This window comes from Choloepus didactylus, chromosome 7 (assembly GCF_015220235.1).
Source record: "Choloepus didactylus isolate mChoDid1 chromosome 7, mChoDid1.pri, whole genome shotgun sequence".
In the NCBI taxonomy this organism is placed as follows: domain Eukaryota; kingdom Metazoa; phylum Chordata; class Mammalia; order Pilosa; family Megalonychidae; genus Choloepus; species Choloepus didactylus.
This window is the reverse complement of record NC_051313.1, coordinates 146,280,485-146,308,408: the sequence shown is the minus strand read 5'-3', so window position 1 is coordinate 146,308,408 and position 27,924 is coordinate 146,280,485. Positions and strand designations below refer to the sequence as shown.

Sequence of the window (27,924 nt, the reverse complement as noted above, 5' to 3'; positions counted from 1 at the left end):
TTTTTTTCCCATTTCTTTTTAGGTGTTGGATCCCAGAACACGAATGATTTTATTCAAGATGTTGACTAGAGGAATCATATCAGAGATAAATGGCTGCATCAGTACAGGAAAAGAAGTAAGCTTTTTTGGGGGATGGCTGAATGCATCCATGTTAGCTTTCTTATTCCAGATACCAAATGAAATTAAGACACTTAGTCAATAAATTGTGCCTTTAAGAAGAAAAGCATTATAAGCTCTCATCAGTTCAGGGTGGTTTAATACAGTGTTTCTGAAAATGACTTTTTTAATATTTGTGGCTCTGTAGAAAGTTGTGCACATAACTGTAGTTTTCACTATCATTATTACTATGTTGTGTCAGTTCTAACCGGCTGTACTCAACAGTAAGCCTAGCTCGTCAGTTTTTTACAAGCCTGAATCCTAATCAAAAAGTTACTAATGGGGGTGGGGAAGATTTATTGTCTCATTTCCATGAGATCCTGAATGCCTTTCTCATTTTTTCTTTATATCTGGACATGGAGAAGCACAGATGCAGTGTTTTTTAATTAGTGACTAATTCTATGGGAAGTGCTTCTCAGTAAAATTCAGTTTATAAATCAGTAGTTACAAGAATGTTTTCAGATACTAAAAAAGGTAAAACCATTTCTCATACATTTAAATTGAATTTTACTGTATGTGAAAATTGGTGCTGTATTTAATATACCTTTGAGTTTGATGCTTCATATTTTAATTCACATTTTCAAAAGATGATGGTGTTCTTATGCATGTTATTTTAGGGCCATTAAACCCAGGAACAGGGAAAGCCTGTAAAATACTTTTTTTTTTTTTTTTTTTTTAAGAAAACTGAGGCAGGGTAGGAAAATGAAACAATCATAGAACCTTGGGACAATTTGAGCTTTTTGTCCACTAAATGCCCAGCACTGTGAGGCATTGAGAGGAAATCTTTTCTTTTTAAGGAGTTTATAATCTTACGGTAACTTGAGTAGTTGCAGTAAACAGCCAACTAAGACCTGTTGCTTTAAGTTTCAGAGAAGAGGTCACATTTAGATGATACTGATTTATGAGCCACACATTAACGCTATATTATATTTGCATGGAGGCAGTATAACATAATGCTTAATTTGGGGCTTAGAGGTCAGAACAGCGCTGGGTTTGAATCCTGACATTTATTTTCCAGCATGTTGATTTTGGGTAAGTCATGTAATACATCCATTGTGCCTCAGTTTTCATTTCAGTACATTCTGGACATTAGTAGTACCCATGGATTGAGTTGTAAGGATTAAATAACTGGTCCTTATTAGCATACTGCATAACAGTGTGTGATCAGTAAAAGTAGCTGCAGTAGCAACTTCACTCTGACTTTGAGGATAGCATCTAATAGGTTGAAAAAACAAATACTGTTTGTAGTTATCACAAACTTAATTTTCTTTTTTACTTAAAATAGGCTAATGTATACCATGCTAGCACAACAACTGGAGAGAACAGAGCAATCAAAATTTACAAAACTTCTATTTTGGTATTCAAAGATCGGGATAAATATGTAAGTGGGGAATTCAGGTGAGCTCAGATTTTATTTTCCCCTGGTCAGTTTAATTTCTTTTGCCTAAAAAAATTAAAACAATAATGGAAAGGTTGAAATAAACATTTTTCTTTTTCAAGATTCCGTCATGGCTATTGTAAAGGAAACCCCAGAAAAATGGTGAAAACTTGGGCAGAAAAGGAAATGAGGAACTTAATCAGGTGACTGACCTTTGCATCGCCTTTAGCCCTTAGCAGTCAGTAGCTCCCAGCCTGTGCTCCCCAAGTGCAAGGACTCAATAGGCTATTCGGTTCCATTAGATGTGCTAGGATAAGCCAAAGAAACAGCCTTCTGGACAAATAGGGCCTTCTTTGTCATCTCCATTCTGAAAACCCCATGCAGGAGAATCTTCCATGATTCACATTTATGCAATGAGCCGAGATCATTTGACAATGGAGAGCCATGTAAGCCATCCTCAGATGTTTGGAATTTGTACTGAGCATAAAAAAGAACTGCTACAGGGTTTCAAGCAGGCAGTTGACACAAATCAGGTGGTGATGCTGCTGTACCATTTTTAAATAGGTGTTGGGGTTTTAAACAACTTTTGTTATTTTTCCACTCTTTGTTTATCATAGTTTCCTTTTCTGATCTCAGCCAGTTGTGGATACATTTATATATTCTTTGTTCCCACTAACAACTTTGTATCAGGGAAAGGCCTCTTACCTGAGATTAAGTTTTCTCAAATTTTTGAAGTTGTTTTCTTTCCAGTATCTTTTATCTTTGTATATGCTGTACACAAATGATAGATAATGGATACTTTAGGATTAATCAAGAATTATATGTTTTGAAAGTCCTTCTGAAATCTTTTTGTGTTTAATTAGCTATTAGTTAAATGTGAGTCTAACTAGTATTTTTCAGGCTGATCAATGTAGAAGATAATTGCAGACCTATCTGCTGTATTTCATCAATTCTAAGATGCACATTTTGTCACAGTTTAACGTCTCTGAAATCAGTTTGGGTGTTACGGGCTATAGGATGTAGTAGTTTAATTGCCAGTGTTTTGTTGTTCTCGATGGTCCATGATGGTGCCCTTTAAAATCTCTGATGTCTTAGAGTTATAAAATATGATAATACATTTGAGAGACCGTGATGCTATTTGCTGACAGCAGTATTAATTTTGGGTACTTAGCTGCTATAATTTGTTTTAGATGCTTTTTCGTCTTTTCAGTTGTCCTTTTATCTGTTAAAATATCACAGGCTAAACACAGCAGCGATACCATGCCCAGAACCTATAATGCTGAGAAGTCATGTTCTTATCATGGGCTTCATTGGGAAAGATGACATGTAAGTATGTGCAAGACCTAATAATTGCATGTTCAGAGCTGTATTTTTAAGGTGCTTTGAATTATTCAAAAAATTATTTCCCATTTAAATAGCTCCTTTCATCCTGGAATATTCTTTTGATTTCCCATTTTGTTTGTGCATAAGTATTCTCAATTTACTCTACCATTTTAAGTCTAAAATGCTTCAGAAGAGACATAATGCTAACCCTGTTTTTTGAGGGATGGTTTATTCAGTAAGCTGGGAAAGTGCCTGTTTGCTGACACCTTTTTGGAGTAGACTACCTGTAGTGAGACAGGTTGAGGTGGGGACAGTTCACATGACAACTTAAACAGAAGAGAAGTGCACGTAACAATCTGGTAAAGACAAAACTTGTGGGTCAATTTATCTTAGTTATTTTTACTTTAATTCAAGGCCTGCACCACTCTTGAAAAACGTCCAGTTATCAGAGTCCAAGGCTCGGGAGCTGTATCTGCAGGTCATTCAGTACATGAGGAGAATGTACCAGGATGCCAGACTTGTCCATGCAGATCTCAGTGAATTTAACATGCTGTAAGTGCATCTTATCCAGTAAGGACCTCCCAGAAGTCAATTCTTGTCTTTTAAATCGACAAACAAAATCCCAGTCCACAAAATCATATTAATTTAAAGTTTTGACCTTGGCTTCCACCTGGTAAGCTGTGATCGCTGCCCTCAGTGACTGTCATCTCAGAATTGACCGCTTTGTTCATGAACAGAATTAAGGAACTTTGCCAATTAAATTTTTTTTTTAAATTCAGTTTTATTGAAATACATTCACACACCAAACAATCATCCATGATATACAATCCACTGTCCACAGTATGATAACATAGTTATGCGTTCATCACCACAACCTATCTCTGAACATTTTCCTTACATCAGAAAGAACCAGAACAAGAATAAAAAATAAAAGTGAAAAAAGAACACCCAAATCATCCCCCCATCCCACTCCATTTGTCCTTTAGTTTTTATCCCCATTCCTCCACTCATCCATACACTAGCTAAAGGGGGTGTGATCCACAAGGTCTTCACAATCACACTGTCACCCCTTGTAATCTACATTATTATATAATTGTCTTCAGGCGTCCAGACTGCTGGGTTGGAGTTTGGTAGCTTCAGGTGTTTACTTCTAGCTATTCCAATACATTAAAGCCTAAGAGGTGTTATCTATATAGTGCATAAGAATGTCCACCAGAGTGACATCTCGATTCCATTTGGAGTCTCTCAGCCACTGAAACTATTTCGTCTCATTTTGCATCCTCCTTTTGGTCAAGAAGATACTCTCAGTCCCACGATGCCAGGTCCACATTCATCCCCGGGAGTCATACTCTGCGTTGCCAGGGAGATTTACACCCCTGGGGGTTGGGTCCCACGTAGGGGGGAGGGCAGCGAGTTCACCTGTCGAGATGGCTCAGTTAGAGAGAGAGAGTGCCACATCTGAGCAACAAAGAGGTACTCAGGGAGAGACTCTTAAGCACCATTACATACAACTTTAGACTCTCCTTTGTGGTAATGAGCCTCATAAGGGTAAGTCCCATGCTTGAGGGCTCAGCACATCAAACCGCCAGTCCCGATGCTCGTGACAACATCAACACCAGTCCAGGTGAGGATGTCCAACACATCCGCACCTTCCCCCATATCCTCGGGGCTGGGGAGGGGGAGGCTGTAAATATATTTTTTATTGTCTGCCCAAATTACTCTGGGATGTGTCACTATTTCACTCCAGCCTATACTAACCTACCGTATCTCACTTCCTATTCAAAGTTCCATGCAATTGTGGTGTCTGAACAAATCAACTGTAGAGTTGTACTGTTTAGAAAATTTAGATCCTGTACCAAATAGATATCTATTCCCTTGGTCTCACATGAAAGTTGAAGTTTTAAAACACGATCAGTTTCAACCTTTATCGTTTAACCAGACCTGCTTCATTCATATCACTAATTGAAGTTTGGGCTTTTTTTCAGCTTTTTTTTTTTTTTGACAGTGGCTGTATGCACTAATACTGACATTCATATCTGCTGAGTTCTAGCTCTGAGTTTCAGGTGTCTCAGAGATATGCATTGTTCCAGAGACCAATCAGGTTATACGCTAGGGGATCAGCATCTCAAAGTTTAGAGATAGGCCTTACAATTTAGCGATAGAGTTAACTGCTATAAGAGCTTACAATCTAGGGACTCTTACAATTATTGTGTCTACGTTAGGCTATGTTCTAAGATTCAATTCTGAGTTTACACATTGTAGTTAGTCCATATTGGTGAGGCATCATCCCTCTCACCATGTTTTCTCCAACACTTTTAGTCCTGTATATATATTTTCCTACAATTTTATAGTTATATTCACACACCATACATTTATCCACAGTGTACAATCAGTTGTTCATGGTATCATCATAAAGTTGTACATTTATCACCACAATCAGCACTTGAACATACTGATTACTACAAGAAAAAATTTTTTTTTTTTTAGCAATAAGAAAAAATGATAAAAAGAAAAATAACATGTCATACAATATAATATACTACTAAGGACAGCAAATAACACCACTACCAAGAATCCCATATTACTCCCCTGTATCCCCCTCTCATATACATTTAGCGTTGGCATATTGCCTTTGTTACATTTAATGGAGGTATATTACAATGTCACTGTTGACCATAGACTCCAGTTTGCTTTGATTATGTTTTTTCCTGAATACCATCCCCTTTTCAAATTTCTACATGGTTGACATTCATTTGCTTTCCCACATGCAAAAACATTTTTAAATTTGTATATTTAGTAACAGTCATTGGCCACTCCAGTTTTTGCCACGTTATACAGTCCCAGTCTTTATCATCTATCTTTACCTCTGCTGTCATACATTCTCCTATCCCACCTCTTTCAGCTTTACTCACAGACATCTTTGTTCAGTGTACTTACAATACCGTGCTACCATCACACAGTATTATGCTATCTATTTCTGGATCTATGCAGTCAATCCTAAACATTCTGTAGTCCTTCAGCATCAAATGGCTGATCTCTGCCCTCTTTCTATCTCCTGGTCGCCTGTGTTGTCAGCTTTTGACTCCCAAAGTTTGTTCATTAATGTCTGTTCATATTAGTGAGACCATACAGAATCTGTCCTTTTGTTTCTGGCTAACTTCACTGCCAGTTAAATTTTGATCTCTTATTCATCAGGGTGACCTCTTCTCCTTATGCACCTTGATCATTTTATGAATTATTTCCCTTGTTTTTAAGAATAGACTATTTTTTGCCAAAAATGGAGGAAAGTGGCAGTATATCATTTTACCAAAGTTCCCGCATCTCTGATCCACAAGGTACCATAATGGGAATGTGTACATCATTGATGTTTCTCAGTCCGTGGAGCACGACCACCCACATGCCTTGGAATTCTTGAGAAAAGACTGTGCCAATGTCAACGGTGAGTGGAAACTGGAATGTCTAACAGCTTGTGTATGTTGGCTCTGCCCTTAGTTCAGCTGTCAGTATAAAATCTTGGCACTAAGTTGGTAGGTACACAGGTATAGCATCCATTTGCTGGAGGACAGTATATTTTTATTTCTCCCTGAAGTAGTTGGATTAATCACCTTGTTCCTCGTAAAGATATCATTACCATTTTTCTTGCTGACAGGTTTTTTCATGAAGCACAAGGTTGCTGTGATGACCGTGAGGGAACTCTTTGAATTTGTCACAGATCCATCCATTACCCAGGAGAACATGGATGCTTACCTCTCAAAGGTGAGCTGGGGCTAGAGTAGAAAGAGTGGCAAAGAGCAGTAATTGCATTTACTGGCACTTTCTGAGGAACTCAAGTGGCTCAGCATGCATTTTCTTTTATTTTAAGTTTCCTGAGACTGTTTCCTTCTGATTTCACGGATGAGGAATCAGAAATACTGTGAACAGCTGATGGTAGAGCCAGGTTTCCCAATTTGAATCATCTGGCAAGATTACTTCAACTGTCCAAATTTATGAGTGTTTATTAAGGCACCTGTTAGCCTTTTGGTCCTCAGTCCATTGCCCTTGTTTCCTAGGGCATAGACTTGTGGACACATAGCTTCAGTGTCCTACATGGGCTTCTTCCAGGCTTTGTTCTGTTTCATGTTCTCCCTTCCCCTGGACACCTTCTCCCTTCCACCTTTGCTCATCGCTCTGCCTGATGAACTGTATAGCTCAGCCCACAAAGCTTTCTGAAGGGGAAATCAAGTAGAAAGAATTGTTTCCATAGGTACATTTCCATATTAAAGAACTCTTGAACAGGAATAGTCATAGCATAATTCTTATGCCAGGTTCTTTTTAATTGCATCACTCTGTGCTCGACCCTGAACTCTTAAAGGACAGGAGTTTTGTTGATTCCTCTATTGCCAGTGCCTAGTCAGTACCTGGCATATAGACGTAACCAAATGTGTTACTTGAATAAATAAATAACACATCATTTCCATTCATATACTGTTTAACTTAGTGCTGATTTTAGTGTTTAAACTTAAAAAGAAAAAGCCCTACTACCCCTTTCTTTCCTTTGTTCTACATATTCTGATGCAAATAGAGAACAGATCATCCGTAGAGATCTATAGTAACTGCAAACCAAAAGGACCTTGGGGCATCTTTGTTACCCTCTTAGTTTGAGTCTTGCTCAGAGTTTCCTTTTTTGTGGGTATAGCAGCAGCCAGATAGCAATGGACAGTCAGCCTACTGTTTGATTCTCTTCATTGACTACCATGGAATTAAGGAATGGTTCTTCCATTCTTTTGGTTTCAGTTTTCCTTTAGTAAATATTTTTGCTAATCATTTAAAAATTAGTTAAAGTGGTGTTCCTTTGTGGGGGGTGGGGTTGGGTTCCCCCCCTGGGCCAGAGGAGAGGAGTTAGATTTGTTGGGTTGCTTTGGAGTTGATGGCAGCCTTGTTGGTGAGGTCTGTGGTGGCATGCTCCCCTGCACCACTAGAGGTCACTAAGCTCTCTCTTCTAAAAGTGTAAAGAGCTGGAACCGAAAAAGAGCAGGACAGATTTATGCTAAAACTGGCAGGTACCTATAGGTTGAACAGACAGGAAAAGAAATTTTGTTTTCTTTTAAAGGCCATGGTAATAACATCTCAAAGGACTGAGGAAGAAAGGTCCAGCCAAGATCATGTGGATGAAGAGGTGAGATTTATGGTCTATAGTCACACACTTGTATTTTGAGTTTTTTTTTTAATATTGCCTAGTAAATGAACTTGATTTTCATAGATAAGGAGTTGGTTTGTTTTTGTTTTTGTTTTTTTCCCATCTATCCCAGGCTCTCCCCATCCCAGGCTATTATTTTTTAAATTAGAGTTGTAGGTTTAAGAGAAGTCATGCATAAAATACGTAAAATACAGAGTTCCCATTTACCACCCTATTATTAACACCTTGCATTAGTGTGTATTTTTGTTACAATTCATGAAAGAACATTTTTATAATTGTGCTATTAAGTATAATCATACAATTAGTCCAAAGTTAACAATTGTATTATTAATTATAATCCAACTGTGGTTTAAAGTAGGGGTCACTGTGTTGTATAGTCTTATGTGTGGTTGTTGTTGTTGTTGTTTTTAATTCTTTTTCCAGTAACGTTATACAACCTGATATTTCCCCTTTTAACCACATTCACATACATAATTCAGTGGCATTAATTACATTCACAATGTTGTGCTACCATCACTACCATCCATTACCAAAACTTTACAGTCAACCCAAATAGAAACTGTACAGCTCCCCATTCTCTACCACCAACCCAGCCCCTAGTATCCTTTATTCCGGGTTCTGACTCTATGAGTTTGCTTATTCTAATTATTTCATATTAGTGAGATCCTACAATATTTGTCCTTTTGTGTATGTCTTATTTCACTCAACACAATGTCTTCAAGGTTCATCCATATTGCATATATCAGAACTTTATTCCTTTTTAAGGCTGGTAGCCAGTGTTTTTTAAATGATAATATTTCCTTGAGGCTTGATATGCTAACTAAATTAACTGAGCCAAGTTTTATAATTTCCAACCCATTCCATCATTCCTCTCATGATCCTAGGTAGAGAAAAATTTTAAATGGCCTATTAATTCGAGAAGGAATAGGCTTGTTTTCAGTTTGCCAATGCAGATTTTTGAATGATTTAAATGTTGACTCCAGTAACATTGTAGATTTCTAATGTTTATTCTTTGGTGAAAATAAAATAATTTTAGTCTAGGGAGCCCTAGTGTATTTTTTGTAAAGGATCCATAGTAGGCTTTTTAAAAAAATATTTTAAAAAGTTCTCACAGCTGTTAATGTAGTGGGCTGACTATGAGGCACCCCACATCCCTCAGCAGTTCTCACCCTTCTTCACTGTAGCACTGTAAGATGCTGTTCCCATGTAAGAACATGTTCCTGTGTAAGGTATAACCAGGGACTGCTTGCTACTGTAAGGCCATCTGTTCTGATTTGATAATGCTGCCATTTTGTAAAACACCAGAAAGGGATTGGCTTTTATAAAGAGGGTTTATTTGGTTACAAATTTACAGTCTTAAGGCCATAAAGTGTCCAAGGTAAGGCATCAACAATAGGGTACCTATACTGGAGAAAAGGCCATTGGTATCTAGAAAACCTCTGTTAGCTGGGAAGGCACATGGCTGGCATCTGCTTGCTCCCAGGTTGCATTTCAAAATGGCATTCTCTAGAATATCTGGCTGAGCTTTCAACTGCTGTCTTCAAAATGTCTCTCTAAGTTGCATCAGTGAGCTCCTTCTGTCTGAGCACTTATAGGGCTCCAATGATTTAATTAAGATCCACACTGAATGGGCGGGGCCACACCTTCATGGAAATAATCTAATCAAAGGTATTACCCACAGTTGGGTAGGTCACAGCTCCTTGGAAACAACCTAATCCAAAAATTCCAACCTAATCAACACTAAATATGTCTGCCCCTATAAGATTGCTTCAAAGAACATGGTGTTTTGAAGGACATAATTCATCCAAACCGGCACACCATCCCTCTTTCTCCTGCTTAGAAAAGCTTTCTGGAATGCAGATGGGAGTGGGGGTAGAAGGGAGACATGTCGCTCTAAGGATAACCTTGAATCAGCTGTAATTTTTTTTCTTCACAATAAATTTTGTGCAAAATTGGGTGCTTTATTGTTAATAACCAATTACTTTAGGCACACCACCCAGCAGATGTGACACTATAGTGTAGAAAACTTGGCTGAGGATCAATGTTGAGGATGATGACAACAGATTTCCACATGACTAGGTGGGGGTGAGGGGGCTAAGTAAATCTGAGAAGTATATGAACAGCATGCTAAACTCTGCTCTTCCTCTGGATCCTGGTTAGGTGTTTAAGCGAGCATATATCCCTAGAACTTTGAATGAAGTAAAAAATTATGAGAGGGATATAGATATAATGATGAAACTGAAGGAAGAGGACATGGCCATGAATGCCCAACAAGACCAGGTGAGTAGCTTGGTTTTTTCCTAGCTAGCAAGTTTACGAGAGAATGAGACCATTCCAAACCTGCTGATGTCTTGAACTTCGGCTTCTGATCTAGTGAGATGGCAAGTTCCAATGAATTCACTATGGATATGAAGTGAATTCATTGGTATTTGAGAGGGAGTGAACTATTCGAGTCTAACACTATAATTACAGAGAAGGGAAGATTTGTGTAGAAGTCTAGACAGAGGCTGGCAGTTTTTTTTTTTCCTGTTATAAAGGGTCAGATAGTAAGTATTTTAGGCTTTGCTGGCCAGGAAGCAAAATTGAGGCTGTTATATAAGTCCTCATATGACAAGAGGAAACAAATTTCCACAAAAATTTATTGATGAAACTAAAAATATTTTAATAATGAATGTGGGTTTTTTTGAGAATACAAGTCTATTGATAAAAAAAAATTATTTGGGGAGGGTAACTTTTCACTTAATTGAGGGTCAAAGTTAATGTTCCTTATCATCAGATTGACTGTGAATGTTCATTTGTAGAAACCACATTTAGATCATGGGTTATACGAACCAGGTGGCGGGTTGGATTTGACCTGCGAGCCATGGTTTGCCGGCCCCTCTTATAATTGGCAGGCACAAGTACACCCATAAGACCCTTCATGTTACTAAGAGATCAATTTTAGGTACCCTTTTATAGTCACAGAAAATTTAGCTCACAGTGTCCTTAATATTATAAGGTGTGTATTCACTGTCTAATCTTGTGTCGATTCTTGCTTTTTTTCTCTTCTGTTTACAAGATTCTATACCAGACTGTGACAGGACTGAAGAAAGATCTGTCAGGAGTTCAGAAGGTATGAGGAACATGTGTAACTGTTCATTTTTGCGGAAACCCTTATAAAGGGTATACAACTTTCTTAATGGAAAGTATTAGAATTAAATTAACGAGCATTTCATATTATTATTAAATATAAATGCTTTCAAAATTTCTGAGCATTTTCAGAAAGGCCACCAAACAGCCATTCCTCTCCTTTTTTCGGACTAATTCTTCCTAGTCACAAGAGGAAAATATGGAAGTTTATTCTTTTATTTTCATTCTGTCTCTGAATTGTTCTTTTGTTGTAGAGAGGCATTTATTCTGTTTGTTGTCCTGGCCTTCATTTGTGAAGTTACAAATGATAGCCACATGTGTCTTGATGTTGTGACAACCTGCCTGTAAAGCAGGACGCAGTGTGCTCTCAGCAGCTGCCATTGGCGAGGAGCAGCCTCCTGAGGGCAGCAGCCTTCCAGGCCTAATTCCTGTCCTGCTCTTTGTCCTTGAAACAGTCTTGTTTTTACATTATAGAAGAAGGAGGAACAGTGAAAAATAAAGGCAGTTCTTACTTCTTTTATTCTTAAAGGCTTAAGTGAAGGATCACAGTTTGCTTTTTGAAAATGTACTACTGTGCCTTTTCTGTGGGAAGAATTGAATTGTGGGAATTCCAGTATTCTGCATTTCTGAGATGTATGTAACAGGTATTACAGGGCAGTTGGTTTTGAATTTCATAAGTGTTGGGAAATTTGAAGCCGTTATTTCCTCAAATGTTCTTTCTGCCCCCTTTTGCCTTTTCTTCTGGGACACTCATGAAGCATATGTTTGCACATATCATGCTGTCACTCAAATCCCCGAGACACTGCTCAATTCTTTCTATTCTTTTCTCTATCTGTTCTTCTGAATGTATGATTTCGATTGCCCTGTCTTGTAGTTCACTGATTGTTTCTTCTACCTGTTCAATTCTACTGTTGTATACCTCTAGTGTATTTTTAATCTCCATTATTGTGCCTGTCATTCCCTTAGTTTCTGTTATGCTTTATTTTTAAGCAGTTTTATTGAGGTATATTCACACACTATATAATCCATCCAAAGTGTACAATCAGTGATTCACAGTAACATCTCTTAGTTGTGCTTTCACCACCACAATCAATTTTAGAACATTTTCATTACTCAAAAAAAAAAAAAAAAATCCCATACGCCTTATCCCCCTCCATTATTAACCGTTAGCATTGGCGTGGCATTTGTTACTGTTGATGAAGGAATGTTAAAATATTACTGCTAACTATAGTCCATAGTTTGTAATAGGTACATTTTTTCCCCATATACCACTCTATCATTAACTTTTTGTGATAGTAATGTATATTTGTTCTGGTTCATGAAAGAACATTATTATATTTGTACTGCTGATCACAGTCATCATCTACCATAGGGTTCACTATGTCATACAGTCCCATGTTTTATCCTCTAGCTTTCCTTCTAGCGATACACACAACCCTAAACTTCCCCTTTCAACCACAATTACACCCATAATTTAGTGCTGCTAATTACACTCACCATAATGTGCTACCATCACCTCTAGCCACTTCCAGACATTTAAATTCAACCTAGTTAAAACTCTGCTCCTCATTCCCTACCCTCATTCTGTCTCCTGGTAACCCATGTTCTAGATTTTACATCTATGAGCTTTACGTATTATAATTCATTTTAGTGAGATCATACCATATTTGTCCTTTTGCGTTTGACTTATTTCACTCAACATAATGTTTTCAAGGTTCATCCAAATTGTCATGTGCTTCAAGGCTTCATTCCTTTTTACTGTATGTATATAACACAGTTTGTTTATCTATTCATCAGTTGATGGACACTTGGATTGCTTCCATCTTTTGACAGTTGTGAATAATGCAGTACAAATGTCTGTTCGCATCCTTGCTTTCAGTTCTTCTGAGTATATACCTAGTAGTGGGATTGCTGGTTCATATGGCATTTCTGTACTTAGCTTTCTCAGGAACCACCAAACTGTTTTCCACAGTGGCTGTACCATTTTATATTCCCACCAGAAATGAATAAGTGTTCTATTTCTCTACATCGTTTCCAACAATTGTAGTTTTCTGTTTTTTTTTTTTGTTTTTTTTTTTAACAGTAACCATTCTAGTGGGTGTGAAATGATATCTTGTAGTTTTGATTTGCATTTTCCTAATAGCTAGTGATGTGGAACATCATTTCATGTGCTTTTTACCCATTTGTATTTCCCTTTGGAAAAGTGTCTTTTGCCCATTTTTTAATTGGGTTGTTTGTCTTTTATTGTTGAGTTCTAGGATTTTTTTTTAAATATATTCTGGATATTAAATCCTTATTGTATATGTTGTTTCCAAATAATTTCTCCCATTGTGAAGTGTTTTTGTTTTACTTTCATGATATATTCCTTTGAGCCACAAAAGTTTTTAATTTTAATGAGGTCCCATTTATCTATTTTTTTCTTTCGTTGCTTGTGCTTTGAGTATAAGATCTAAGAAACCACTGCCTACCACAATATCTTGACAGTGCTTCCTTACCTTTTCTTCTAGAAGTTTTATGGTCTTGTCTCTTACAGTTTAGGTCTTCAATCCATTTTGAGTTAATTTTTGTGTGGAGTATGAGATATAGGGATTCTTTTTCATTCTTTTGGATATGGATATCCAGTTCTCCCAGCACCGTTTGTTGAAGAGACTGTTCTGTCCCAATTGAGTGGACTCGGCTGCCATGTTGAAAATCAATTGACCATAGGTGTGCGGGTCTATTTCTGAATTTTCAATTCAGTTCTATTGATGAACATATCTGTCTTTATGCCAGGACCATGCTGTTTTGACCACTTCGTAATATGCTTTAAAGTCAGGCAGTGTGAGTCCTCCAGTGTCATTCTTTTTCTTGTTGTTTTTTGTTTGTTTGTTTTGCTTTTTGTCTATTTTGTGCCCCCTGCCCTTCCAAATAAATTTGATTATTGGCTTTTCTATTTTTTCTGTTTCTTCAAAGTCTGCTGTTGGAATTTTGGTTGGGATTGTGTTGAATCTATAAGTCAGTCTGGGTAGAATTGACATCTTAACTATGTTTAATCTTCCAGTCCATGAACATGGAATGTTCTTCCATTTATTTAGGTCTCCTTTGATTTCTTTTAGCAGTGTTTTATAGTTTTCTGAATACAGGTCCTTTATATCCTTGGTTAAATTTATTCTAGATAGCTGATTCTTTGAGTCACTATAATATGTTTCTTTTTAAACTTTCAAATTCTTCTTTATGCACACACATTGTCTTCTTAATATTCTTTAGCTCTTTATGCATACTTTCCTTCGTTTCCTTTTTTTTGATTTAGATTTATTTGAACTTCTTTGATTAGTTGTTCCAAATTCTGTGTCTCTGAAGTTTTCATTTTTTCCTTGACTGAGCCATATCTTCCTGTTTTTTAGTATGGCTTGTAATTTTTTGCTGATGTCTGAGTATCTGATTATCTTGATGAGTTATCTCTGAAGGTCAGCTTCTCCCTCTTGTCTAGGGTTTTATTGTTAATTTGCTTTGTGTTAAGGCTCTTCTTTGACACTTGTTCCAACTAATTCAGGATCTTACAGTAGCCTGTATTTTACTGTTCAGATGTTGTCAGCTCCTCTTCATTTGATTCTTGCCTTGAATGTGTGGTACAATTTTTAAGATTGTACTTTTTGTGCAATTGTTTCACCTGCAAGAGAGAACTTCCTTTCTTCTCTTCCTTGTCTGGGAATCTTTATCTGTTCTGTTTGTTTTTGTGAAGAATTTTCTTCCCAGCTCCTAGGATTTGTTTAAATTCTCCCCTTCACTCAGTGCTCCCTTTTCCTTACAATTTTCGGTTCTGGGAACCTCCTGTCTTACAGCAGTTCAGTTAAAACACCCCTTTCTTTTTCCTGTGAGGTTTTTCTGCCTCCGGTTTCTTCCCTGCTAGGCATCCTGCCCTGGGGAGGCAGATGGTGTTCAATCCAGAAAAGGTAGATCATTCCAGAAATGTCTGTTTTGCATTTAGTTGGTCCAGTCAACAGAAACTGGGTTTAGTAAGCACACCTCTTTCAACAGATCTACTGTGGTCTCAACCTAGAGGTTGGGTCCCTATTCCTGGGTATGCATAGGATTCTATCTTGCTGCTGTGAGTGGCTTTATAGTCTGTGGCCATAGCAGAAGGGACTCGGGCTACACCGCCTCCATGAGACATGTGGGAACAGGTGAGGAGGCAGGGACCAGCAGGTCCAGGGTGGAAATTTCCTACCTGCTTCTGTAAATTATTTTTGTTTTTCTTTGATTCAGTTTTCATGGAGTCCTTCTGCACTTTCTCTTATCCTCCAAGGCTCTAAGCAAGTGGGATATGTCCTTTTATAGCTTATTCTGGGGGGAGACTTTTCTAGGGGATGTCTTACATCACAATGTTGATGAGGTCATGCTATCTCCATTTTTATAAATGCAGATTCTATTGTTTTGATGGTTCAGTACAGGGATGTTATTTTTTGAAGTATGTATGCAAGACAAAAATCTGAAGATAACTGTTTTAGAATAACATGATTCTGTACTATTTTCAAGATCCCTGCACTCCTTGAAAATCAGATGAAGGAAAAGATTTCTGATTCAGAAGGTGATGGAAGCTCTGACACAGACTTGGAAGGGCAAGGAGACCATGCCTGCTCTGGGACACACACCCCTGACCCTGTAATTGATAAAAAGGTTAGCTGAAAACTTAAATTCCTTTTTCTTCCACGTGGTAGTATGCCATTCTTAATTCCCTTTTGCTTAGGTGTCTAGCTAGATTATGATGGCTGTAAACATTGTAAGTGCCCCCAATCTTAGTTTCAGCTGGCAAATGTGAACCTACTTTTTGGTAATTATCTAGAGATTGGGCTTCTGTTAGGAGCTCTTTGAACCCTGCATAGAGAGAGAACACATTAAATTCAGTACATTGATTAGAAATGGATATCAGTCACATGAATTCAGAATGATACCGGAGTTGACCATGGTGACATACTAAAGAGCCATTTCAGTGAAGATTTATAGCCAAGTGTTCTGGAATAAAAAAAAAAAGCAACCTGTATCTGTGCAACCCCTAGCCGTAGAAGTAAGGGACTCTGCCAATTCAATTCAGCAGATGACCTAACTACTGTGTAACTATTATCCTTTCATCTTAGTTTTACCCTTTAATCCTTATACAGTGTGGGTCCTGAGACTTCTGAGGGACAAACGCAGCTCACTAATACATTTTCTGTAGCTACTGGAAATATATTGTTTCTTTCCGGCCTTTAATTCAGTTAGAATGTAGAACTAATAAAGAATAGTTGTAAGCCATTTAATAACATACTACAGGGTATTTATTTTTGGTTGTCTCCAAATTTCTGTTAAAGACTATTTTCACCCCAAATTCTATCACCAAGCCATACTTATTTTCATTTTTTTTTGTATTATACTCCCTTTTAATCCTTTAATGAATATATTTGTATTTAATTGTAATAAAATATGTGAATTCTTTGTAAATGAAATTTGTGCTTTTACAGGAAAGGAAAAAGATGGTCAAGGAAGCCCAGAGAGAGAAAAGAAAAGGCAAAATTCCTAAACATGTGAAAAAAAGAAAGGAGAAGACAGCCAAGATGAAAAAAGGCAAATAAATAAGAACTGTACTATGTATAGTCATTTTCCATCACTTACTTTCCTTACCCGAACTTTGAGTTGCACCTGGAGGACCAGTTACTGATTTTAACCAACTTGTTGTTGTGACAGTGTCTTTTGAAGACTTGATTTTAAGTATTTTCATGTAATTACGTAAAAAGCTTTAAGCTCTATTGACTGGGTCCAGTCTCTGGCTCTGTCTTGTGTTAAGGAGGGGTTTATTCAAGATACTGTTTTAAAGAAGAACTTTGTACATTTTTATTTTTATATTTTTTGTCTTGCATCATATATATTTAAATGTAGTGAATATCCATAACCTTTATTTAAATGTAAAAGGCACTTTGGACACACTTGGGAAAATTGGTTTGGTTTGGTTTGTACATGCCCAAGACCCACCTGAAATCAATTGATTATAAGACTGTAGTTTATATGAAAGGGAGTTTCGCTTACAAGAGACTTCCATTGGCTATTGATGTAATCTTTTGCTGAAAATTTATCATTGATGATCATTTGTAATACACTTACTCTTCGTCTGTAATATTCTTTTGAGCTAGGACTTCCCAGTTCATAAGCTATTTCCCATTTCAGTATGGTTTTTTAGAACCATTTGACATGTTCATTCCTTTCTCTAATATTTGAGTGTTTTAGGTGCTGGGGATACAGCAGTAAACAACAAAAATTACTGCCTTCAGGTGGTTTGCATCTTAATAGGCATTGAACAAAATAAGTAAACATTGTATCGACAGGCCATAAATTCTATGGAGAGAAATAATGCAGAGAAGAGTGCCTGGAGAGGTGGGGGCTTGCAGATTTAAAAAGGATTCTCAGGAAGGCCACACTGAGAAGGTGATGTTTGAGCAAAAGCTTGAAGGAGGTGAGCCACGTGCATAGCAGGAGGGAAAGAGCATTCCAGGCAGAGTAAACAGCAAGTGCAAAGGCCCGGAGGCAGAGAAGTATTTGCCATGTTCCAGAATCAGGGCCTGGAGCATGATAATTAAGGGAGGAAATAGTTGTTGAGTTCTGGTAGCCTAGGATCTGTTAGGTCTGTCAGTGAGATGGGGAGCTGTTGGAGGGTCTGAGCCCAGGAATATGAGCTGACTTCTGTTTTAAAAGGATCTCTCTGGCCTCTTTAGAGAATTGGCAAGGGAGCAAGGGTGGAAGACCAGAGGGATGTTTATTGTAGTAATCCAAGTGAGAGATGATGATGGCTTGGTCTAGGATGGTAGCAGTGGAGGCAGAGAGAAGTGGTGGGATTCTGGATACAGCCCAAAGATAGAATGAATGACTGGATATGTTAAGGGGATATATGAGACGTATGACAGAAAGAGGGATGGATGACTTCAAGGTCTATGTCCTGAGCAACCGAAGGGATAGAGTTACCATTTTTTGATTGGGAAGGAATGTGGATGGAACAGGTTTGGGGATGGGGGGTGAGATAAAAGAAAGCTTCTTTTGTGACAAAACACATTGTTGAAAGAAATTATCCATTTATTTTTTTACCCTATACTTTATACTGGAACTGGTTATTTTAGCCATTGCATTCAGAAATGATTTCTATAAGTAAGCCCTGACTTTCCACTTAAACTGAAGCTTGCACCTGTCAGTTTGAGAGTTATTGGGATAATGGGGGGAATCAACTGGACTTTTAAAATTATGTTAAATTTTATTACATTTGTAATAACCTCCTTCTCTGACTTTACAGAAGTTAAAAATGCAAAATATAATTTCAATGAAACACAAAAGTAGGCCCATTCAAAATATCTTGCAGTAGCACAACAAAACAAAAAGCAAAAGCACAGTTTGTAATCCTATACAGTTTTGGGGGTTTTATCTTCAGGATCTAAATTCTTGTATTTGTTTTGGTCTTATGGCTTAAAGCTTCTCAGAGCTCTCTTGGTGAATCCAATGCAATTGCCAGAGAACAAAAACATGTAAAAGTCAGCAGGACTTAGGGACAATTCATTCTCTTACACATTGCTGTTGAGAGAAAGTAGCCTGTAAAACGTCAAGGGATGGGGCTGTAGAATGGTTCTTGTCTGAGGGGCATTCTTCTGCTACTACTCTTGCTGATCTGACTGTTTCCCTGCGTGGATCGTGGGCTGGGAGGCTGTGGCTGAGGACAACCTCGGGTTGTTTTCTTGCCAAACTTTTCTGAATTCCTCTTTCCCTTGTCTCTACCTTTTTCATCCAGAAGCCCCAGAAGATGTGGTCTCTTCTCAGGTGGAGTCCCAGGGCGACTCACTGCTTTTGATTGCAGTTGAACTTTGCTTGCTTGGCAGATATTAGTGGTGAGGGATTATTAGTATTGGCTGGACAGTTATTTTCCATTTGGAGAGGGAAGTTTTCTTGGCCCAAAGCCAGAGACATACTTTTATAGATGTATCTGACTTCCGTATTTTGTTGATTTTCTAACCCCTCCAAATAATGCAGTTGTTTCTAGACGTTTATTGTGAGAAATCTGGATACTTTTTTTTTAGGCACAAATCATAGTTTATTTGCTATGCTGGGGGGTGGTTCTCTTGCTTCCTTTGATAAAGCAGTTTAGGAACAGAACTTCCATGAGCCTGAGGAGGAGCCCAGGGAGCCACCATTTGAACACAGTGTTTGACGAGAAAGGAACTCTGGCAGCTGTTTGCCTAGATATGATCAAATATTAATCCCAGGTTCTTGACTGACATCAAATTATCTTCAGCATTATCTGTAACTTGATAAGGATGAGCTTAAGATGAACTTGAGGAAAATGAACTCAAAGATGAAAATTTTTATAGTTTGGTACTAAGAGATTGAGAAGCTCTCCACTTCTCAAGATTACTCTATTTAATTCCATGCAAATAGATTGATGCTTCTTGGCTGTGGGGCTGTCCTGTTTTGTGGTTGTGATTTCTTTAAGCTTATGACTCAGAAAATGAAAGAAGCAGCCAAATAAAATTAGTCTAGAAGCTGGTGAAATTCATTTTAAGGATATCAGATGTCATGGGCTCTGAATAATGACATTTCTAAAAAATCTTTCATTTTCAAAGCTTGACAGTTTCTCTAATTTTTCCTTTATGCACATAGTAAATGAAGATCTTGGACATTGAGAGCTTTAGTTTGATTTCTATGATTTATCTTTTGATGGTGAAAGTGTTGCCAGGTTCAGCAGCTTGAACAAATTCTACTCCTCAGGTATAGTTTCCCATGAAGATTTTTTTGTGACCACATGGAATGGTGAAGGTTTTCAACCACTGGGGATGGCTAATAAATAAGCGAGAGCTCTCCAAATTCTGTATCTTGGATTAACGTATCACAAACCCAACTTCCTGATTTTAGGTGTTAACTTCCACATTCTTTGGGGTTGTTTTGCCTTGGACATAAAAAGCTTTTATAAATGCCCTGGGGATGAAATCATAATTTCAGGTCTCAAATCATTTAAGCAGATTCCAAAAAAGATGACTGCTTCCTGTCGTCGTTCTCCAGAGATCTTATTCCCAGTTGTTGGTGTTGTGGAAGCTTCTGGATTTGGATTCAAGAGAATCTGGACTTGTGTTTGAAGAACTTTTGACTTTGGTTTTCTGCTTCTTCCTTCATTGTCTGAGTTCTCCAACATCACTCTGCCTTGATTGCCTGCAGATCAAGGTCTTGAAGGGGAGCTAGGCCCCTTAGAGCCCGAGAGGCCGCACTGCCACACTGTCTAATGTTTTTTCCAAATGGTAAGGATGTCTTCTAATGTAGGAGCAGAGCTATCTCAGATCTTGAGTTAGGTTTCCATGTCTTGTACTGGCGCTACTTAATAGTTTCACTTAAAGGCTGTTGAACTCTTTTTCAGTTGAATTTTTGGCTTTTGTGAATTTGGGACACAGCTGTTATGGGGTCATATAATTTGGCAGTGAAAAAGTGGTTCTTTGGGGCCAAAGAATTGTTGGAGTCAGAATGCTAGAGTGAGTGAGCCGGAGAGGGAGGAGGTCAGAGAATGGGCTCTTTAGCAGTTATGGATGTTTGCACTTGCGGGCAATGTCTAGAGCAGAGTGTTGGTGTGAATGGCTGCAGTAGGGTAGCAGACAAGCATTGAAGGCTGCTAGGGAGTCAAGGAACCGAAGCCAAGTTTTCGGAAGGGTCCTCTGCATGGATGTCTGAATCAGCAAGAATTATGACAGGCATGGTTTTAGAGTGTCGGTGAGACACGTGCTTAAAGGGAGTGAGGGGAAGCAAGTTCAGGGAGCTGCGGATAGCACAAAGAAGGGAAGTGAGTGGTATCTGATGGTGTTAATGAAGAAAATGAAGAAGATGAGGTGGGGCAAAGCAGTGTCCTCAGAGGAGAGCCAGAATTAGGTGGAGTAAGGAAAAGAACCTTCAGAGGAGGAGTTGAGGATATAAGGGTTTTGTTTTTTTTGCTAGTGTCTGACCATGAATTCTAGAGGGTACCATGGAAGGGTTTCAGGAATCAGAGAGATGGAAGTAGCCGGTCTCCTCTTCAACTTGCCCCCAGGTGCTGGCCCCACTGGTTTCTCAGATCCTGGTGCCTTTAAGTAGGAAAATGCTGTAATAGCTGTGGAGCTTAAAGCAGTACCCACCTCATAGAGCTGATAGGGACGTGTCTAGTGGATGGATTAGGCTGGTCAGAAATCTACCAGTCAGGCTTTACGAGCAGGAAAGCCAGACACTTGTGTGTTCTGATGTGACACAAAAGGGAATACACAGAACCATAAAGTGTCTTGTCTTTCCCCAGGAGTATTGAAGCTATGTAGCCTCTAGATGTAACCAGTAGTTTACAGAAAAAGCAGGACACAGGAACAATCTCAGCGATACCAGGGGGATACAATCAGCCAAACCCAGAATAAGGGAAATTCCAGAATAAGGAAAGGGGGGCAGGGAGGCAATGAGGAAAGTTTTAAAAGAGTTCCAAGCAAGAGACATATCTCCTGATGCAGTGGGCTTCATTTGGATCTTAACTAGATCAAGCTAATTGTAAAAAGATGGGTTTCTTTTAGACAAATGTAGAAAATTTTAAATGGAATAAATATTAGATGATATTAAGGAGATGTTAATTTTATGGGATGTGATACTGGTATCATTAATATTTTTTAAAACTTGGTTCTCTCAGAGGATGGCCTGAAGTTTTTGTGGGTGAAATAGAATGCCTGGAATTGCTTTAAAATATTCCATCCCTATCCTTAAAGGAAAGTAGTGGTGGTAGGTGAAACGAGGATAGCAGAATGTTGATAATTGTTAAAGCTGAGTAATGGGTACATTATGCTATTCTTTCTATTTCCGTGTATAAAAATTTCTACAAGAAAAGGTTTTGAAAACATGAGCTAAGGTAAAGTAAGCATTTAAAGCAGGACTTCTCACACACAGGACCAGATTATTTGAGTGTCTGACTTCTTGTGGACCAAAGAGATGGGTCGAGGCAGCATGGTAGTGTCTGCTGGGGCTGGCCTGGCTCAGTGTCCCTTGAAATGCCCTTTGGTGCTGAAATTCAGATTCTACTAGTAGATGCAGTTAGAGAATTGGCATTTATGAACAAATGCCAGTAGAACTTTCAGTTTGCCAAATCTGGTGCTTGTTTTAAAATATGTCACCTTCTCGGTGAGACCTCTCCTGACCACTTTTATGTGACATTGCGGTCTGCCCCCTTCCCCACCACCCCCCACACACCTTTCTGCCCTTACTCTTCTAGCAATCTACGTGTATACTGACTTTACTCATACCTATGTGTTTTCCCTCACCCCCTAACCTCTTACTAGAATGTAAGCTCCGGAAGAGCAGGGGTTTTGTCTTTATTTTGTATCCCAGCACCTACAATGGTGCCTGAAACAAAGTAGGTGCTCAATAAACACTTGAATGAATAGTGTGCTGTTTCTCTTAAACATCAACGAGTCTATTACATCAATTGGCTACACCCCCCATGTATGCATACAACTGAAAATTAGTTGATGTGGATTTCTTGCACCCTGTGGTCCCACCCCTTCTGCAATGTTCAGCCTGCATAATGGCTGTCAGGCAAAGGGATGCCCCCTGCACCCAAGTCAGTTTTGTCATCAGCCCCTTTACATTCATCCAGCACTCAAGCCAGTGGAACAGATGCATTAAAAAAATGTTTAATTAGAGAAGTTATAGGTGTATAGAAAACTCATGCAGAAAGTACAGAACTCCCATATGCCCACCCACACACACAAACACACACATTTTCCCTATTAACAATTTGCATTAGTGTGGTACCTAAGTAACAATTGTTGAAATATACTATTATACTATTAACTATAGTCCATAGTTTACCTTTTGGTTCACTATGTTGTACAGTTCTGTGTGTTATTTTTTAATATAAATTTTTATTCTGGTAACATATATACAACCTAAAATTAACCACATTCAAATATACAATTAAGTGATGTTAATTAGATTCACAGTATTGTGCTACCATTACCACCAACCATTACCAAAACTTTTCTGTCACTCCAAATAGAGACTATACCAATTGAGCATTGATCCCTACCCTCACCCCAGCCCCTGAGAGCCTGTATTCTTATTTCTGACTGTGAGTCTGCATACTCTTTTTTTTAAATATTCATTTTATTGAGATATAGTCACATACCACGCAGTCATACAAAACAAATTGTACATTCGATTGTTCACAGTACCATTACATAGTTGTACATTCATCACCAAAATCAGTCCCTGACACCTTCATTACCACACACACACAAATAACAAAAATAATAAAGTGAAAAAGAGCAATTAAAGTAAAAAACACTGGGTGCCTTTGTCTGTTTGTTTCTTTCCTTCCCCTATTTTTCTACACATCCATCCATAAACTAGACAAAGGGGAGTGTGGTCCTTATGGCTTTTCCAATCCCATTGTCACCCCTCATGAGCTACATTTTTATACAATTGTCTTCAAGATTCCTGGGCTCTGGGTTGTAGTTTGATAGTTTCAGGTATCTACCACCAGCTACCCCAATTCATTAGAACCTAAAAAGGGTTGTCTAAATTGTGCGTAAGAGTGCCCACCAGAGTGACCTCTCGGCTCCTTTTGGAATCTCTCTGCCACTGAAGTTTATTTCATTTCCATTCACATCCCCCTTTTGGTCAAGAAGATGTTCTCCTTCCCATGATGCCAGGTCTACCTTCCTCCCTGGGAGTCATATTCCACATTGCCAGGGAGATTCACTCCCCTGGGTGTCTGATCCCATATAGAGGGGAGGGCAGTGATTTCACCTGCCAAGTTGGCTTAGCTAGAGAGAGAGGGCCACATCTGAGCAACAATGAGGCATTCAGGAGGAGACTCTTAGGCACAGTTATAGGGAGGCCTAGCCTCTCCTTTGCAGCAACAGTCTTCCCAAGGGAGTCTGCATACTCTTATTTCATGTAAGTGAGGTCATACAATATTTGTCCTTTCGTGTCTGGCTTATTTCACTCAACATGATGTCTTCAAGGTTCATGTCACATGTATCAGCACTTAATTCCTTTTTATGGCTGAAGAAAATTCCATTGTATGTATATACCACATTTTTCTTACCCATTCAACTGTTGATGGACTCTTGGGTTCCTTCCAACTTTTGGCAGTTGTGAGTAATGCTGCTAGGAACATTAGTGTGCAAATATCTGTTCAAGACCCTGCCTTCAGATCTTTTAGGTATGTACATAGAATTGGGTTTGTGCTGGGTCATAATGGTAACTCTGTACTTAACTTTCTAAGGAATTGCCAAAGTGTTTTCTTCAGCAGCTGCACCACTTTCCATTCCCACCAACAATGAACAAGGGTTCCCATTTCTCCACATGCTCTCCAACACTTGTTATTCTCCAATTTTTAAATAGTAGCCGTTCCAGTGGGTGTGAAATGGTATCTCATGGTTTTGATTTACATTTCCCTTATAGCTAATGATGTTGAGCGTCTTTTCATGTGCTTATTGGCCATTTGTATACCTTCATTAGAGACATGTCTATTCATGTCTTTTGCCCATTTTTCAGTTGAGTAGCTTATCTTTTTATTGTTGAATCAGGATTTCTTTATTCTGGAAATTAAGTGCTTATCGGATGTGTGGTTTCCAAAAACTTTCTCCCTTTCTGTAGGTTGTCTTTTTACTTTCATGAGGAAATCCATTGATAACACAAAAGTTTTTCATTTTGATGAATTTCCATTTATCTTTTTCATCTTTTTTTTTTTTTTCTTTCTTTTGTTGCTTGTGCTTCTTTTGGCGTAAAGTCTAAGAAACTATTGCCTAATACAAGAACCTGAAGATGCTTCCCTGTGTTTTCTTCTGGGAGTTTTGTAGTTTTGGTTCTTATGGTTAGGTCTTTGATCCATTTTGATTTAATTTTTGTATATGGTATGAAGTAGGGGTCCACTTTCATCTTTTTCTTATGTGCATCCGGTTTCCCCAGCACTGTTCGTTGAGAGTATTCTCCATTGAATGGAGCTGGCACTCTTGTCAAAAATCAGTTGGCCATAGATGTGAAAGGCTATTTTGGAAATCTCAATTCAATTCCAATGGTCTCTATGTCTGTCCTTGTGCCCATACCACACTCTTTTGTATACTATGGCTTTGTAATAAGTATTAAAATCTGAATGTATGAGTACTCCAACTTTGTTCTTGCTTTTCAAATGGTTTTGGCTATATGGGGCTCCTTACCCTTCCACATAAATTTGATTATTGGCCTTTCCATTGCTGCTAAAGAAATCTTTTGGAATTTTTATCGGGGTTGTGTTGAATCTGTAAATCATGTTGGGTGGAGTTGACCATCTTAACTATGTTTAGTCTTTGTTCTGGTTTGGATGTATTATGTCCCCCAAAATGCCATGTTCTTTGATGTAATCTTGTGGGGGAAGATGCTATGTGTTGATTAGATTGTCAGTCTTTGAGTGTTTCCATGGAGATGTGACCCACCCAACTGTAGGTGATAACTCAAATTGGATAAATTCCATGGAGGCATGGCCCCACCCATTCAACATGGCCTTGATTAGTTCACTGGAGCATGATATAAGCTCAGACAGGAGTGAGCTTGCTACAGCCAAGAAGGATGAAGAATTCACGTAAGCTGAGAGGAGCTGAAGCTTACAGAAACATTTTGGAGATACCCGTTGAAATCAGACTTTTGCTCCAGAGAAGCTAAGAGAGGAAAAACGCCCCAAGAGCAACTGAGAGTGACATTTTGGGGAGAAGCTGAAGCCTAGAGAGGAATGTCCCAGGAGAAAGTCATTTTGAAACCAGAACTCTGGAGCAGATACCAGCCACATGCCTTCCCAGCTAACAGAAGTTTTCCGGATGCCATTGGCCATCCTCCAGTGAAGGTACTGGATTCTTGATGCCATTACCTTGGACACTTTATGGCCTTAAGATGGTAACTGTGTAACCAAATAAACCCACTTTTATAAAAGCCAATCCATTTCTGGTGTTTTGCATTCCAGAAGCATTAGCAAACTAGAACAGTCTTCCAAGCCGTGAACATGGAATGTCCTTCCATTTATTTAGGTCTTTGATTTCTTTCAGCAATGCTTTGCAGTTTTTCTGTGTACAAGTCCTTTAAATCCTTGGTTAAGTTTATTCCTAGATATTTGAATCTTTTGGTTGCTATTGTAGATGGAATTTTTTTTCTTGATTTCCCCCTCAAATTGTTTATTACTACTGTTTAGAAACTACTGATTTTGGCATTTGATCTTGCACCCTGCCACTTTGCTGAATTTGTTTATTAGTTCTAGTGTTTTTTTTTTGTAGATTTTTCAGTATTTTCTCTATAAGGATCATGCCATATGCAAATTGGGAAAGTTTTACTTCTTTTCCAATTTCAATGCCTTTTATTTCTTTTTCTTGCCCAATTGTTCTGGCTAGAACTTCCAGTATAATGTTGAATAACAGTGGCAATAGCAGGCATCCTTGTCTTTTTCCTGATCTTAGGGGGAGAGCTTTCAGTCTTTCACCACTGAGTATGTTGTAGGCTGTGTGTTTTTCATATATGCCTTTGTTAGGAAAGTTCCCTTCTATTCCTAGTTTTCTAAGTGTTTTTATTGAGAAGGAGTGCTAGAATTTGTCAGATGCCTTTTTTTGATTCAGTTGAGTTGATCATGTGGTTTTTTTTCCCTTCTTTCTGTGAATGTGGTATATTACATTAAATTTTTTATGATGAACTACCTTTGCATACCTGAGAGAAATCAGAACAGATACATTTTAAACTAGGTTAAGATTGAGTAATATAACTTAGTGACCAGGTGAGACCATTTGACTGAACATTATCTAAAGTGCTTAAAAAGTGGATTAACTCATGACTTATTGAATCCCAAATCCCCACAATCAGTATGAGAACATGGGAGGCATTTCAAAACCAAGGCTTAAGGCTTCATCTCTTTCCAAATGTTAAGGACTGAAAAATTTCAATATATATTGATGATTTCAAGAGATGGCCCTGAGTTTAAGTAAAACCTCTGCTTGAGAAGCCAACAAGTTTCTACAGTGCAACACCATCATGATCCTTAAAATAATACTCCAGCCCTAGGGGATCAGTGTGATTGTTAGTAGGTATTTGCTCTGCTGGCCCATATAGTTTTTCATTGAATGATACCAATATTTGGCAATAATGATGGGAGATTATTTCCTCCTGCCTCCTCATATAAACCTTGACAAGGCTCACACAAGGGGCATGGGGGAACCAACTGTAGCCCCAGATCCCACCCTTGGTTATTGCTGCTATACAGCTGTGGGACTGGGTAAGCCCGCTTTCTTTTGGGGGGGAAATTCCTCATCTGTGAATTGAGGGAATTGGACCAGATAGTCATAAAGTTTCTTCTTTAAAATTCTGTTGCTCTAACCAATGCATCAGATTAGAGCCCCACCCCAACCAAGATGGTAGAGTGAGACACTTCAAGGCTCCGTCACCCCACAGAAGATACGAACAACCAGCAACAACTGGCAGAAACCTCTTTCTCAAAACTCCAGAAAACAAAGGACTTCATTAACAGGGTGCATGTCAAATTGAGAAAAGCCTGCTTAAAAGTGGTAGGACTTCATGACTCCAAGACCGGCCCTCTCCAACCCCTCCCTGGCTTGGTGTGGAGCTGGTCTAGAAGAAGCAGAGTAAAACTCATGCACATACTGGGAGCATGTATCTCTGGCCCAGCCTGTCTGTTGTAGCCAGAAGGACTCGCTGTCTCAGAACTTGCCTAGCTTGTCCCAGAACTCATTGAGAACACTGAGGGGGAACA

The 27,924-nt window shown here is 38.5% G+C and overlaps 1 protein-coding gene across 2 annotated transcripts in view; it reads left to right on the top strand.

Annotated features, from left to right (window-relative positions):
- The window catches only part of RIOK1 (RIO kinase 1), a 33,241-nt gene extending 10,665 nt beyond the window's left edge, over positions 1-22,576 (top strand). For both annotated transcript variants that reach the window (XM_037843775.1, XM_037843776.1), the window contains exons 6-17: positions 23-115; positions 1,442-1,554; positions 1,657-1,737; positions 2,774-2,860; positions 3,272-3,409; positions 6,193-6,296; positions 6,507-6,613; positions 7,947-8,012; positions 10,194-10,313; positions 11,092-11,145; positions 15,678-15,818; positions 16,640-22,576. In XM_037843775.1, coding sequence (XP_037699703.1) covers positions 23-115; positions 1,442-1,554; positions 1,657-1,737; positions 2,774-2,860; positions 3,272-3,409; positions 6,193-6,296; positions 6,507-6,613; positions 7,947-8,012; positions 10,194-10,313; positions 11,092-11,145; positions 15,678-15,818; positions 16,640-16,750 — 1,215 coding nt within the window. In that variant the 3' untranslated portion in view covers positions 16,751-22,576. The remainder of the gene's footprint in view (positions 1-22; positions 116-1,441; positions 1,555-1,656; positions 1,738-2,773; positions 2,861-3,271; positions 3,410-6,192; positions 6,297-6,506; positions 6,614-7,946; positions 8,013-10,193; positions 10,314-11,091; positions 11,146-15,677; positions 15,819-16,639) is intronic.
- Positions 22,577-27,924: the final 5,348 nt, after the last annotated feature.